At 39.7% G+C, this 16865-nt stretch overlaps 1 protein-coding gene across 1 annotated transcript in view; it reads right to left on the bottom strand.

Moving 5' to 3' along the window:
• sdc2 (syndecan 2) overlaps positions 1 to 16865 on the bottom strand; it is a 130091-nt gene that overhangs the window by 22428 nt on the left and 90798 nt on the right. Inside the window, exons 2-3 of the mRNA XM_062029974.1 lie at positions 13046 to 13160; positions 6902 to 7074 (exon numbers count right to left, since the gene is read on the bottom strand). Coding sequence (XP_061885958.1) covers positions 6902 to 7074; positions 13046 to 13160 — 288 coding nt within the window. The remainder of the gene's footprint in view (positions 1 to 6901; positions 7075 to 13045; positions 13161 to 16865) is intronic.

The raw sequence follows: 16865 nt of genomic DNA, 5'->3' as shown, positions 1-16865 counted from the left end.
AAAAAGTTGTTCGCACATTCAGTCCACACAGCGTGGTCATGGCGAGCGGAGTAACGGAAGAGCTTGAACGCCCCGCGCCATTTAATCGGTGTGTTTATAGGTGCAGACTCCGTTGTGCAAGACGAGGGTTTTAAACACATGCTGAACGTGCTTGAGCCACGTTACGACATACCGTCGCGCACCCACTTCAGCGATAAGATTGTGCCAGATATTTATGAGCAGGAGAAGAAAAAAGTTGTGGATGAACTATCCCGAGCATCATCTGTTGCGCTCATGACAGACTGGTGGACGTCCAGGGGAACTATGTGACGATAAGCGCTCACTTCATCACAGCAGACTGGGAGATGAGCAGACACGCCCCCTCTACGAGAGTCACCTTGCGCAGGTACTGACACAAGCAGTGGAGGAATGGAAGATAAAGATATCCCAGTCACACGTGATAATGCCAAAAATCACATAAATGCAGTGAATGAGGTAGGACTGGGACCACAGATAGGGGCTTTGCACATGTAGTGAATTTGGCATCACATCTCAGTCAATAGGATGGAGCGCCTCCTTGGGAGGATCAGGAAGGAGGTTTCCTACTTCCACGCAAGCACAACAGCTGCTCATGTGCTTAAGACAAAGCAAGAAATGCTAAAGCTGCCTACTCATAAAGCTCATACATGATGTCCCAACGAGGTGAAACTCCACTTATGATATGTTGGAGCAGCAGACAGCTATATACTCTGCATTGACCCACAACACCTTGAAGACAAATGTCAAAGACATCATCACCCTGTCTGATGATGATGTGAGAGTGGCAGAGGAGGTCCTCCAGGTGCTTAAACCCCTCAAAACTGTTACATCTCTACTGAGCACTGAAACTTCACCATCTGTGTCAATGATCCTGCCACTGAAAACAAGGATTCTACAATCCATGACTCCAAGTGTGGAAGACAGCAGCATCACTCCAGATGTCAGGCTTTATTTCACTATCTATGTTTCAAGGAAGATGATGTGCCTTCTTACGTTGCACTTTCAGTTGTTTTTTATTAATGGTCATTGGTCCAAGTTTAAAGAAAGGAGAAATGCTTTTTTATGTTGCACTGTTTTTCATTAATTATGTTAAAAGGAAAATAAAAATGCATGTCAAGTTGATCAACAGATTGTATTATTCTCCAGTGCAATAACAGTATTGTAATGAAGGCTAAAAGGCCATTAATGGGAGCTTTAAAACAAAAAAAAAGAAAAAAAGAAGTAACTAAATAGTTACTTTTCACGGTAACCCATTACTTTTTGGTGTAAGTAACTGAGTTAGTAACTGAGTTACTTTTGAAATTAAGTAACTAGTAATTGTAACTTGTTACTGGTTTTCAGTAACTAACCCAACACTGTATATATATATATATATATATATATATATATATATATATATATATATATATATATATATATATATATATATATATATATATATATATATATATAATATATAGTACATTAGAAGTGGCTTCGCACTGTGGATGGACAACGCGTTCGCTGCAGCTTCCTCTCATATTTGAGTTAGAGTTCAGGTAAGAATCCTTCATGTGTGTAACAAAGAATATGGAAATCCAATTGTGTCTCCCTGAGGGTGTATGCCTTTCGAAGGAATCTTTCATCTTTAATGTAAACACTGCGACACAGATGGCGTAAAGCTCATCAGCCGGTAGCCGATCAGTTTTAAAAGGCAAATATCGGCCCATGATCCAATCCCATGACCAGGATATTTCTACAATTAACAGAATTGCCTTGAGAGTTTAACATTGCACGTTTATTTAGTTTGGAGGATACATGCTGGGTACTGAGATCTACCGCACTGTCCATTAACGCCCCTCAAACATTGAATCCAGGAAAGTTCAACCTTCAACGGCCGGCTGTGATGCTTGAACAGATTTGAGCACCTTCCGAAGTAGGCAAGAGGAAGAGTTGCATCTGGAACGAGTCCAGGTCGGACTTAGGGTTATCCCATACTTTTGTGTCAGAGACAGCAGGTAGGCCTCAATTTAGTGAAGCCTTGACAACTAATCCCAAACAGATGTAGGATCTACTGTCGTGTATTAAGAGCGTGGCACACGAGCGACATGCAGCACAGTACCAGGTTACAGGATGTGCCAGAGATTGGTTATCAGGCACAACTTCCAAAAGCACTATTGACAACGCTAACATGTCCCCATTAAATCCACAGAACCTTTTCTTTCATTTAAAGCGCTTACATTCAACTGCATTGACTGACAACAAATAATTAAATATGAGCTACGTGTGGGTGTGAGTGAACATTGTTACCATGGGAACTGTGTTGCTTGCTGATGGAGGGAATGATGTTCCGACTTTATTGGTGTTAAACACATGGATTTACTGTTTTCAGCTCATTAACTTCGGACTCCATTTTAGGGCTCACTCAGGTACGCCCAGCATCCATTGCACTCCACCAGGGGGTGTCAAAATGCAATCGCACAAGGGGACATTTAAAGCAGACTGTAGATCGCGGGTGAAAATGGGATTACTTGGTTGCTCATTTTAATTGTTAGTGGTTGTCGATCGACCATCTTCTCGTCATCGTTTAAACATAAGAGCAAAAGCTGCGATATTTCATACGCAGACAAAAACATCAGAATCCAAGAGGTGGACAAGTGCAATTTCCGGTGGTCTTCCGCTGAATCTGGAAGAAGTCTGAGGATGTGTCTAAGAAGCAGGTATTTCCTAGAATGCCTTGTTAGACTTAGACTTAGACTTCCTTTTTAGGGGCCGAGTCCTTTTGGGACAGAGGACCCTATTAAATTTATAGCGTTTTATTATTATACCGCCGCCTCTTTGAGCTGTAATTTGACCCCCTTAACATGCTTCAAAGCCCACCAAATTGGACACACACATCAGGACTGGCGAAAATTGCAATCTAATCAAAAAACCAAACCCCAAAACTCCAAATTGCGCTCTAGCGCCCCCTAGGAAGAAAACACAGACAAAACTGCCTGTAACTCCCAGTAGGAATGTCGTAAAGACATGAAACAAAAACCTCTATGTAGGTCTCACTTAGACCTATATTTCACTGACAACCCCCAGCAAAAATCAACAGGAACTTTGCAATTCCCCCTTTAAAACAATAGTTGTGTAAAAACATTCACCTTTTTTCAAACATTATCTCCTCTGAGCGCGTTTGTCGTGTCGGCTTCAAATTAGCACAGGAGAGAGATTGAACCCTTCTGATTAAAAGTTGATGAAAGAGTTTTAATTACTGCTTCGGTTTGGATTTTATGAGCCCTCAAAGTCGGTCCCGTCCATCGCTGCTTGCAGCTTTAATATTGTCATTACAATTTGAACTTTACGGTACAGATAAGAACAAAATTGTGTTGCATTAGCTCGTTGTAGTGCAGGATAAAAGAGCAATAAGGTGCAGATATAAATAAATAGATTACTTTACAGATACATATATTGCACTTTTTCATATGCATCCACGTTTATGTATGTTGTATTGTCTTTATATTCCAGTGAGTTAATCCGTTTTTTAGGGGGGAATTGAGGGAACTATTTTGATGAGTCTGATGGCCTGAGGGAAGAAGCTGTTACAGAACCTGGAGGTTATGCTACGGAGGCTGCGGAACCACTTTCTAGAGTCCAGCAGTGAAAACTGTCCTTGGTGGGGGTGGGAGGAGTCTCTGCCGATTTTCTGAGCCCTGGTCAGGCAGCTGCTTTTTGCGATCTCCTGGATAGGAGGAAGAGGAGTCCTGATGATCTTTTCTGCCGTCCTCACCACTCTCTGCAGAGACTTCCAGTCTGAGGCATTGCAGGCTCCAGTCCAGACAGAGATGCAGTTGGTCAGAAGGCTCTCTATAGTGCCTCTGTAGAATCTGGTGAGAACGGGGGGAGGGAGCTGTGCTCTCTTCATCCTACGCAAAAGGTGCATGCGCTGCTGAGCTCTTTTTACAAGAGCTCCCGTGTGTAGGGAGTGACCAGGTCATATTGTCAGTTGCACCTCCAGGAACTTAGTGCTGCTTACGATCTCCACTGCTGTGCCGTTGCCGAACGTTGTTGACTGTTTTATTATGCATCTTCGATGTGTTTTTTGTTTAAAAGTTAAAGTGGTGTCGTTTTTACATGTACACATTTTTACATGTATAATTCAATTATTGCTACTTTTGATTATACGCTGCCACCCTTAGTCAGAATGGTTTTTGCAATGAACCCTATTAATGCCACGGAGGCCACCAGTGTTTTCACGAATACATAAGATGTACAAAACCCAAAACCAGTGAAGTTGGCAAGTTGTGTTAATCCTAAATAAAAACAGAATACAATGATTTGCAAATCCTTTTCAACTTACTTTAAATCGAATAGACTGCAAAGACAAAAAATTTAATGTTTGAACTGTGAAACTTTTTTTTTTTTGCAGATAATCATTCATTTAGAATTTAATGGCAGCAACACATTGCAAAAACGTTGGCACAGGGGCATTTTTACCACTGTGTTACATGGCCTTTCCTTTTAACAACACTCAGTAAACGTTTGGGAACTGAGGAGACCAATTTTTGAAGAATTATTTCCCATTCTTGCTTGATGTACAGCTTAAGTTGTTCAACAGTCCGGGGTCTCCGTTGTCGTATTTTACGCTTCATAATGCGCCACACATTTTCAATGGGAGACAGGTTTGGACTACAGTCAGGCCAGTCTAGTCTTTTATTACGAAGCCACGCTGTTGTAAAACGTGCAGAATGTGGCTTGGCATTGTCTTGCTGAAATAAGCATGAACAAGACGTTGCTTGGATGGCAACAAATGTTGCTCCAAAACTTGTATGTACCTTTCAGCATTAATGGTGCCTTCACAGATGTGTAAGTTACCCATGTCTTGGGCACTAAGATGCTTGCTTTTGAAATTGGCACCTATAACAATCTGGATGGTTCTTTTTCTCTTTGGTCCAGAGGACACGGCGTCCACAGTTTCCAAAAACAATTTGAAATGTGGACTCGTCAGACCATAGAACACTTTTACACTTTGCGTCAGTCCATTTTAGATGAGCTCGGGCCGAGCGAAACCGGCTGTGTTTCTGGGTGTTGTTGATCATTTGCATAGTAGAGTTTTAACTTGTACTTACAGATGTAGCGACAAACTATAGTTACTGACAGTGGTTTTCTGAAGTGTTCCTGAGCCCATGTGGTGATATCCTTTACACAGTGCTGTCGGTTTTTGATGCAGTACCGCCTGAGGGATCGAAGGTCAAGGGCATTGCCGTTTACGTGCAGTGATTTCTCCAGATTCTCTGAACCTTTTGATGATATTACGGAACTTAGATGGTGAAATCCCTAAATTCCTTGCAATAGCTCGTTGAGAAATGTTGTTCTTAAATTGTTCGACAATTTACTCATGCATTTGTTCACAAAGTGGTGACCCTCGCACCATCCTTGTTTGTGAATGACTGAGCATTTTATGGAAGCTGCTTTTATACCCAATCATTACACCCACCTGTTATTTAGCCTGCTCACCTGTGAGATGTTCCAAATAAGTGTTTGATGAGCATTCCTCAAATTTGTCAGTCTTTCTTGCCACTTGTGCCAGCTTTTTTGAAACATGTTGCAGGCATCAAATTCCAAATTAGCTAATATTTGCAAAAAAGAACAAAGTTTACCATTTCCAACGTTACATATCTTGTCTTTGCAGTCTATTCAATTCAATATAAGTTGAAAAGGATTTGCAAATCATTGTATTCTGTTTTTATTTAAGATTTATACAACGTGCCAACTTCACTGGTTTTGGATTTCGTATTTTGTGCAATCAAAGTCAACATTTTCTCAACAGAATTATTGTGCGTAGAAGATCAAGAAGGAAGAGGACTAGCATTTTGTAGTTTGTGGGACATTTGCTATGACGTTTGCTCCGAAGTGCATGTTGGCAAGCAGTCAGAGATCCAAGTGGTAGATTGTTTAGTGAGCTCTTAAAACATAATATTTTCGCCTGTTTTCTGCTAATTCGTCAACCCCTGGTACATAGTTACACACCGGTATGAAAGTTACATAGGGTTCCAGTCCTGGCATGATTTTTGTTCATGTAAAGATGGAGTTTGTTAATGTCTGTGTTGTGAGACAAATGTTTTGCACTTTTCCTTTGGCCAGGTTATTCTCATTTTGCCACAGTGGTTTCTGCTGAAAGAGTCATGTATACTGTGAAGCTCATTTTAGTTCAGGGGCAACATGGTAAAATCATGGCATGTTAACTAAAAAATAAAGACAACTTCAGATTGTTTTCTTGTTTAAGAACAAGCACATTCTGAAAATATACAAATGATAATGTTTTTTTTACACCTAAATGTTGCGGTTAATAGTATTCTATCCTACATTTTCGTTATGTCTACTTTCTGAATAAATTATGTGATAATGTTCATCAGTCAAATAGGCGGAATTAAGTCTGGAAGAATTTTAAAATGCTTCCATCGGTGTTAATGTTCAATCTATCAAAAGATGCATATTTAATATTATCAAAATCATATTACAGCCTGTTATTAATGTGATTTACTAATTTTCTTCAACTGATGTACTAACGTCATGTGTTTTTCTGTACATATGTAGCATCATCTACAACAAAACTTGTAAATTTGGACTCATTTCATTAACCATCCATGAAGTTAAAGGGGATCCATATTATTTCAGCATAGTTATGTGTGCCCAGAAAATGTGTCCCCAGTCATAAAAACAACACGAAATGTACATATTATCAAAAGCTGATGGAGAATTATCACTCGTCAAACAATCAAAATCTGCGTGCTTGAGTATGGTAGAGATTGCCTGGTATGAGTGCACTCTTAGTCACACAACAACAGTATGGCTACTGGAAGGTAGAATTTTGTGTTATGAACTTATTTCCCTTTTTTATTGTTTTTGTGGGTCTCACCTCTGTTCTGGTTGGTTTCTTCGGTGTGCTCTCTCTGGCCTTTTCCCTGACCGTAGCTGTCTCTACTCTGGGTGTGAAATCTTTGGTGGAGTCCTTGGTGGGTTCCGCTGCTTTGGGTGCGATATAAACCATACTGACAGTCACGGTTTCCTCAGCCACCTCTTCAGCCCCACCTGAGGGGAAAGGGCGAGAAAAATGAAGACAATTAGTAAATGGTTTAACCCTTCCTAAACCTTTTGTGAAACACTTCTGCGGAGGTCTTTGTCATTGTCGAGCTGAATCTGTTATAGGCTGCCCATTGGACACCACTGTCAGAATGATGTTGGCTGAACTGACGGCCGTAATGAGCAATGCCTTTCGCCACATGCATGACACTGTGGAGGACCCGAGTAGCTCCTTGAGCAAAGCTGTTACATCCGCAGAACAAGATGTGTATATAGCAAAATAGGGTACCGGTACCAAAATGTACTTTGATACTTCTCGATACTTTTGTAAATAAAGAGGACCACAAAAAATGGCATTATTGGCTTTATTTTAACAAACATTTTTACGTTACATTAAACATATGTTTCTTATTGCAATTTTGTCCGTAAATAAAATAGTGAACATACGAGAGAACGTTTCTTTTATTAGAAAGTAAGCAAACTAAGGCTCCTAATTTAGCTGCTGACATATTGTGTCATTTTCCATTCTATTATTTTGTCAAAAATGGTCTACAAAGGCAGACACACGCAAATTTTCAGGACTTATGCAGATCCCAAATACAGATCAGCAGGTACCAGAAGGTAAGAAAAGTTTCTTTAGCATAATATTGCGAAACAAAACGCTGATGTGTCTTACCTTATAAACACACCATAATAATACTTGTATGTTGAAGCACAGTACTAAAACATTTTGATAGATTGTTGAGCGCCGTGTCTAATGTTCTATATTTTCGATGAAACATATAGCATTTTGGTGTTGTTTACTTGAGTCATATTGCAGTCTACACATATCTCTTATGTGTGACTGCCGTCTACTGGTCACACTTATCATTTCACCATGTACCAAATAAAATATGAGGTCGGTAAGCACAACCAAACTTATTCTGTACATTATCAAGTTTTGAGAAAATTAAAGGATTTTAGTGCGCCTTTCAGTCCGAATAATACGGTACTTGTGTTTTTGTCTTATCTACACTGTATCCTGTTTACATTTTACACTGCGACTGTGGAATGTCCCACAATGTGTGATACATATAATATATCCTGTCCTATTATAGGTAAAACATGTTCAATTTAACCTCATTCTTTCTTCATTCTTAATGTTTTCACAGTGTTTCTGAATTTCTTGAAGTGCCAAGGAGGAATAATAAGTCGGTAGTTGTGGATAATCTATTGATGTGAAACCTTTCTTCTTTTACCTTTTCATTCATTCAATTTAATTTATTCCTTGCAGCGATTCAGCTCTTTTAGACCGATGATTAAAAAGTGAGTAAGACCCACTTAAAAAAGTCATGTCACATTGTGTACAACAGTGGTCACCAACCTTTTGAAGCCAAAGATCTCTGCTCTTGGCCTTAAACCGAGGCAATGTCTAGGTGATATTTACACATTTATTGTTGGTTTCATTTTTATGACAGACCACCTCAAAAAAACGGAATGGAATGTAACAGTTTTTTACTGAATGAGACACTCAAAATGTACATTAAAATAAAGAAAATGGGATTTACAACATTAACTATGAACAATAAAACACTGAATATTAAAGGCCTACTGAAATGAATTTTTTTTATTTAAACGGGGATAGCAGATCTATTCTATGTGTCATACTTGATCATTTCGCGATATTGCCATATTTTTGCTGAAAGGATTTAGTATAGAACAACGACGATAAAGATCGCAACTTTTGGTATCTGATAAAAAAAAAGGCTTGCCCCTACCGGAAGTAGCGTGACGTAGTCAATTGAACATATACGCAAAGTTCCCTATTGTTTACAATGATGGCCGCATGAAGTGAGAGAGATTCGGACCGAGAAAGCGACAATTTCCCCATTAATTTGAGCGAGGATGAAAGATTTGTGGATGAGTAAAGTGCAAGTGAAGGACTAGTGGGGAGTTGAAGCTATTCAGATAGGGAAGATGCTGTGAGAGCCGGGGGTGACCCGATATTCAGCTGGGAATGACTACAACAGTAAATAAACACAAGACATATATCTACTCTATTAGCCACAACACAACCAGGCTTATATTTAATATGCCACAAATTAATCCTGCATAAAAACACCTACGTGTTTGTTATGCTAGCTCCTAGCTCCTCTGCTAGCTCCTAGCTCCATAGAACGCGCCAATACAATTCAAACACCTGATCAACACACACAATCACTCAGCCCAAAAGACCGTTCACCTAACCCAAGGTTCATAAAGCTTATATATTTTTAAAAAGTTACGTACGTGACGCGCACATACGGTCAAGCTATCAAATGTTTAGCAGCCAAGGCTGCATACTCACGGTACCTGATATTCAGCTGGGAATGACTACAACAGTAAATAAACACAAGACATATATACTCTATTAGCCACAACACAACCAGGCTTATATTTAATATGCCACAAATTAATCCTGCATAAAAACACCTACGTGTTTGTTATGCTAGCTCCTAGCTCCTCTGCTAGCTCCTAGCTCCATAGAACACGCCAATACAATTCAAACACCTGATCAACACACACAATCACTCAGCCCAAAAGACCGTTCACCTAACCCAAGGTTCATAAAGCTTATATATTTTTAAAAAGTTACGTACGTGACGCGCACATATGGTCAAGCTATCAAATGTTTAGCAGCCAAGGCTGCATACTCACGGTACCTGATATTCAGCTGGGAATGACTACAACAGTATATAAACACAAGACATATATATACTCTATTAGCCACAACACAACCAGGCTTATATTTAATATGCCACAAATTAATCCTGCATAAAAACACCTACGTGTTTGTTATGCTAGCTCCTAGCTCCTCTGCTAGCTCCTAGCTCCATAGAACACGCCAATACAATTCAAACACCTGATCAACACACACAATCACTCAGCCCAAAAGACAGTTCACCTAACCCAATGTTCATAAAGCTTATATATTTTTAAAAAGTTACGTACGTGACGCGCACATACGGTCAAGCTATCAAATGTTTAGCAGCCAAGGCTGCATACTCACGGTACCTGGTATTCAGCTGGGAATGACTAAAACAGTAAATAAACACAAGACATATATTTACTCTATTAGCCACAACACAACCAGGCTTATATTTAATATGACACAAATTAATCCTGCATAAAAACACCTACGTCTTTGTTATGCTAACTCCTAGCTCCTATGGTAGCTCCTAGCTCCATAGAACACGCCAATATAATACAAACACCTGATCAACACACACAATCACTCACCCCAAAAGACCGTTCACCTAACCCAAGGTTCATAAAGCTTATATATTTTTAAAAAGTTACGTACATACGCAAAAAAAAAGTTGCGCACATACGGTCAAGCGATCAAATGTTTAGAAGCCAAAGCTGCATACTCACGGTAGCACGTCTGCGTCTTTGTCATCCAAATCAAAGTAATCCTGGTAAGAGTCTGTGTTGTCCCAGTTCTCTACAGGCGTCTGTGTATCGAAGTCAAAAGTCCTCCTGGTTAGAGTCTCTGATATCCGAGTTTTTCCATCTTGACTGCATCTTTCGGGAATGTAAACAAAGACGCACCGGCTGTGTACTGTTGTTGCTGACTTCGTTCGAAAAATACGTCCGTTTCGCACCGACAACTTTCTTCTTTGCTTGCTCAGCTTCTTTCTCCATAATGCAATGAACATAATTGCAACAGATTCACGAACACAGATGTCCAGAATACTGTGGAATTATGAAATGAAAACAGAGCTTTTTTGTACTGTATTCAATGGGGAAGGCATACCTCTGTTCCCCGGGCTACGTCACGCGCATACGTCATCCTCAGAGGCGTTTCGAACCGGAAGTTTAGCAGCAAATTTAAAATGTCACTTTATAAGTTAACCCGGCCGTATTGGCATGTGTTATAATGTTAAGATTTCATCATTGATATATAAACTATCAGACTGCGTGGTCGGTAGTAGTGGGTTTCAGTAGGCCTTTAACAACACTAACTCTTTTACTTCTCAGACCAGCTCCTCAATAGTTGTGTATCGTTTACAATCAAGCAAAACACAACAGAAATTTAAAAAACAGCAAAAGATGAATGCAAAGTGTAATAAATATGATATATTATCACGTATAAATCTGCTTCCGCATCAGTTTCTGACACATGCGCTTCGAGCTGGCTGCTCTGGTGACAAACCCCGCCCACTCTGCTTTGTTCCTCGTCCGAGCTGCTGTGACGTAGATTACCGTAATAACTCGTATAACACCAAAAGCGCAGATTCCAACCATTGAAGTACTTTCTAAAGTTCAAGACTTAAGGTTATTTAAAAACAGCACTGCACATCATAATGGCGGCAAAAGTTTTGATGTTAAAGGTCTAAAAAAATTATGTAGAACATCCGGCTGGCCAGATTTTTCCAAAGTCTGCTCTAAGCCCATTCAGGAATGCAGCTGTCTGTGGTTTCTTACTGTATTTTTTGTATAAATTGTTCTTATTTATTTATTATTATTTCTATTTCACTTGTTGGGGGGGAAACAGCATATTTGATGTATGTTTGACAACAATGTGTCTGAAAACCAATAAACAAATGTTTAAAAAAAAACAAAAAACTGATTATCATTTATTTTTCTGAATATTTCCACGATACACCCGAAAGGTGTCAAAGATCGACAAGTCGATCAGGTTGATGACCCCTGCTGTAAAGTATGCATATTTTCCCTGGACACTATCAGTTAAGTTTAAGTTTACTATCAGTTAAAAACATGCTGTACCAAACTTGCATTTATTTACCTTTTTAAAATATATTTAACTACGGGGACGGCGTGGCGCATGGGAGAGTGGCCGTGCCAGTCACCTGAGCGTTCCTTGTTCGATCCCCACCTTCTACCAACCTCGTTGTGTCCTTGAGCAAGACACTTCACCCTTGCTCCTGATAGGTCGTGGTTAGGGCCATGCACGGCAGCTCCCGCCATCAGTGTGTGAATGTGTGTGTGAATGGGTGAATGTGGAAATAGTGTCAAAGCGCTTTGAGTACCTTGAAGGTAGAAAAGCGTTATACAAGTATAACCCATTTACCATTTATAACATCACAAAAGGACACTTTCCTAGTGTGGGGCATAGAGCTCTCTGATTATGTAGCACACTATTTACATGTTTGTGGTATTATGCAGTTGAAAAACCTACCTAAGTGACGCAGAAGATGGGTTTTAAGTAGGGCTGTCGAGTGATTCATCTTTTTTAATCAGATTAATCACAGGTTATTATTTGCTTGCACAAATCAAATTTGATTGAGAAAATATCTCAATATTTGGATACAAATGCAATTTTGTAATCAGAATGTCACACAGGAATGTTTTTTAAATGTTTTACAGAACTGAAAGCCATTGATTTGCTCAAAGCTTAGTGACAGTAAATATAGTAAGGGTTAAGTGCACATTTTGAAAGTCTGCCAAAATGTTCCTTTTTAAATGACAGCGCTGATTTCTTTTTTGTACAAACTACTTTGGAGGTAGTTTGTACGACGGTAGCTGGCGACATGGACAACATCTGGCAGTACTCGATCTACACAGATGTTAAGTGGCTTACATGTGGTTGCTGTCTATTTAGAAAAGGCATTGTTTAACTTATCTGTGGTAAACGCAGGTAGTCTCAGCCAGCATAGTTTGTCGTCCTCTGTAGCTGTCCATGTAGCATTCATGCTCATGTTTCGATTTAAAATGCTATTTTAAACTTGATGTTTGCCGACGATAAGAAAGTTTGTCGCTGGAAGACTAACTAATTACCTCAGTTTTGATCATAAGTTCTGACGGAGCTTGTTTTGAAGGTGGCAGAGCACACTGCTCTATCATCACATTAGCGTGTGACGAGATCACTGCCTAAGCAATGTGCGCTACATTCCGGCAGTCAAAACAAACACTGTGATTAATCTTCATTCATGCGTTAACGTGTTAAGGTTGACAGCCCTAGTTTAAAGTAAACACTTCCTGCAATCACCATTCATACCTGAGCCAGAGCCTGAGTTAAAGTCGTCGTCATCTTCGGGGTAGTAACCTCCTGAGCCGGCATCGTCCAGGTACAGGTCATCGACCTGGGAGGAGGTTTTTGCTGCCTCTGCTATCTGCAAAACAAAAACATCCAAAATTGAGAAATTTTTTAATGTGCAAATTTTTTGGGGCTGTTTGTCACCGCCAATACAATAGTGTTTGATCATTGCAAAGCCACATTACGTTACTTAAAATATGTAATTTATTGAGGTGCAAAAGTACAAATCTGAAACACCAAAGTCATTTGCCAATATTTGCATGTAGTTTGACCTTAATATATTGCCAAAAGTATTTGGCCACCCATCCAAATGATCAGAATTGGGTGTCCTAATCACTTGGCCCGGCCACAGGTGTATAAAATCAAGCACTTAGGCATGTAGGCTGTTTCTACAAACATTTGTGAAAGAATGGGCGCTGAGTGATTTCCAGCGTGGAACTGTCATAGGATGCCACCTGTGCAACAAATCCAGTCGTGAAATTTCCTTGCTCCTAAATATTCCAGTCAACTGTCAATTCTATGCTCCCAACCTTATGGGAACAGTTGGAAGTGGGCCCCTTCCTCTTCCAACATGACTGTGCACCAGTGCACAAAGCAAGGTCCACAAAGACATGGATGACAGAGTCTGGTGTGGATGAACTTGACTGGCCTGCACAGAGTCTTGACCTGAACCCGATAGAACACCTTTGGGATGAATTAGAACGGAGACTGAGAGCCAGGCCTTCTCGACCAACATCAGTATGTGACCTCACCAATGCGCTTTTGGAAGAATGTTCGAACATTTATACAAACCCACTCCACAACCTTGTGGACAGCCTTCCCAGAAGAGTCGAAGATGTAATAGCTGCAGAAGGTGGACCGACATCATATTGAACCCTATGGCTTAGGAATGGGATGGCACTTCAAAAGTTCATATGTGAGTCAAGGCAGGTGGCCAAATACTTTTGGTAATATAGTGTATGCTTACCAACAGACAGCTAGTGTTACAATGTATTGTCTATGAATTCATCCAGGTCATTGTCATCCCTGAGTAGGTTTCTTCAGTTCATGCTCAGACTTAGATTGATCAGATCTAGTCTCAGACTTACATTGCTCCAATCTAGTCTTAGACTGTGATTGGTCAGATCTAGTCTAGAGGCTGGTGCCAAAAAACCCAAATATTTACACTCCAAAACCAGGAGGGTGTGCTTGGGGCAAGGATGGTTTCGTCCTATTGTAGTGAGAGAAAAAAAAACGGTTTTGATACTAACTGATGAAGCCCACTCAGATGAAAGGCGAAACGTCCTCGAAGGCAAACCAAACAGTCCAGCTGCGAATGATTGAATGCCCTGAGGATACAATTTATTGTGATTCAAAAGGAGCATAGGTAAATGTCTAATTGCACACACAGCCCTTCCCCCTGCGCTGCTGTCCTGGCAACTGATCTAAGTGGTCAGAATGTTTGTTTTGCAGCTTAACACGGATACAAACTAAAAAGGCTGCAACCTACATATCTCTGTTGTGTTGAAAAGCTTCTTGCCATCTGGCTTAATTAGAATTTAACAAGAGAATGCCATTTTTGCACTGCCAGATAATCCAATATTTTCCTAAATGACTTGGATTGTGTCTTATATTATTAATGTTTAACAATATATTCCCAAGACAGTGTGTGAATTAAAATGATAGCAAGAAAAAATATAAAATTGCATGAAACATGATTCTTCGAAAAAAACGTGCATTGCAACTAAAACATGTGCCAAAGAGTTTTTTGATATTTTCGAGGCTAATTGTTATCCAGGTTGCCAGCAAAAATTGGGGTTATGAGCCTCCCCATCGCTAGTTCCGTACTATACCTGGAATAATACCCAAAGCACTTTATATTACACATCATCACACACTGATGCCAGAAGCTGCCATGCAAGGCACTAACCACAACCCATCAGAAGCAGGTAGGGGTTCAGTGTCTTGCTCAGGGACACCTCGACATGAGCTCTCCAGGCCAGCATCGAACCAGTAACCCTCTGGTTACAAGACGGCTACTGTACCGACTGAGCCATGCCTTCCCATTAAACATTACAGTCAACCCCATTCCAGTATCTTATTCACTGGCTTTAGCTAATTGCTAGCAAGACCCAATTTAATTTTTCCTAATCATATGAACTAAGAAAATTAATGTGAAGGACACTGCCTGAAAGAAAAAGTGGATGCTAATAATTGAAATCAAGAAAAAAATTAAATTAAAAAACGTGACCGGGGTGTGCACATAGCAGACTTGCCAAAGCAGTACAAGCACAGCACTGCTACTGAAGCAAATGGACGTTAAAATGATTTCCCAACGGCAAACTTTTATCCATGAAAATACAGAGAAGCTGCTGGTGGTGGGTTTGATAGAGAAGCAGCTTGCAGGAGAGGTCCAGTCTCCAAGGTAAAAGCTGTACATTATTACATTATTTCGTAGAATTACTGTAAATGTGGGTAGTACATTCTGTTGTGTTTTTGATACAACATGCGCTATCTAGAAGTTCATTTTTTTCTTATTTAAAAGCGTGTTTCATGTTGTGTTGTTTTTTGGGGGTCCCGGAAAGAGAATAATTAATATCAATAGGGAACAGGGCAACAAACCAATTAAACTCGTAAACCAAGCCAAGAACATACTCATAATCTGTTTATGCAATCAAAGTTGCTTAAACATGATGATCTTGTTAAATACAATACATCAATAATCTTATATAAAGCATTTAATAAATTATTATGGCCTAACCTACGCGGGCTCATAACTTCAGAGGTTTTGGATATTTCCCATTGCCGAGAGCTCAAACCACTCGTAAACGTTTTTGTGTGTCTGTATGCGGAGTGAAATTCTGGAACAAACTGGACTTACAACACAAGCAATGCCAAATTATTCATCAATTTAAACTGTTATATAAACATCGGGTTTGGTTAAATATAGAGAGGAGGGTCTTTAATTTGAATTGTTGTTGTACTCTGTCTCATAGTGTTAACATGTGCTCAATGTTTCCTTACCATTGTTGGTATATTGTCCATTACCATTGTTGGTATTGTTCATTCTTCTAACATAGTTGCTACAAATTATTGTTAAAGTGTAATAATTAAGTGTTACCAGTAGAAATGCTACAATGATATAACATTGTATGATAATCCTTGTAAAAAAGGAACAGTGAAGCTCAATGCATTAATCACTGAATGGAGAACTGGGGGTGGGATTAAATAATCTTCTTCCCACTCCCTTTAGGCAAAACTGGATCGTCACGTTTACATATTGTACATTCCCTTTTGCACTACATTAATTACTTTTTCTGTGTCATTGCCTGAAATAAATGAATAGATGAAATGAATTAATGAAATGGAGGTACCACTGTAATTGCATCCATGGCAACACCTATTCAAGTCTGATTGTAAAATCTGTCGTCAGCAGGATTCTCTTTACCGAAAGTGCTGTTTTAGGCCCCTTCTACTCTAACCTTATCCTTGTCCACACACACACAATGGTCGTTTAAGACCCTCGCCCCCCTCCGTCCGCCGGTGCAACACGACCTAGTACGCATGCGCGGAAAATGCGCATGTAATAGTCACCTCCAGTGTTGCTTTGTGTGCAAGTTCTTAAATTTAACTTATCTGAACAATATCCAGTGTTGTGGTATTTCAATTAACTGGAATCCAGTGTGCTGTGGGGCCCTATTGTAGTTAATCACACCTGACACATCATAAATTAATCAAATCGTTAATGGACATGTGGAAGTAAACAATGTGATAAAGAACATTTTACATCAATCTAGGGATC

Source organism: Entelurus aequoreus, linkage group LG20 (genome assembly GCF_033978785.1).
Source record: "Entelurus aequoreus isolate RoL-2023_Sb linkage group LG20, RoL_Eaeq_v1.1, whole genome shotgun sequence".
NCBI lineage: Eukaryota > Metazoa > Chordata > Actinopteri > Syngnathiformes > Syngnathidae > Entelurus > Entelurus aequoreus.
The sequence above is the reverse complement of the archived record's forward strand: the minus strand, read 5'-3'. Positions and strand labels throughout refer to the sequence as shown.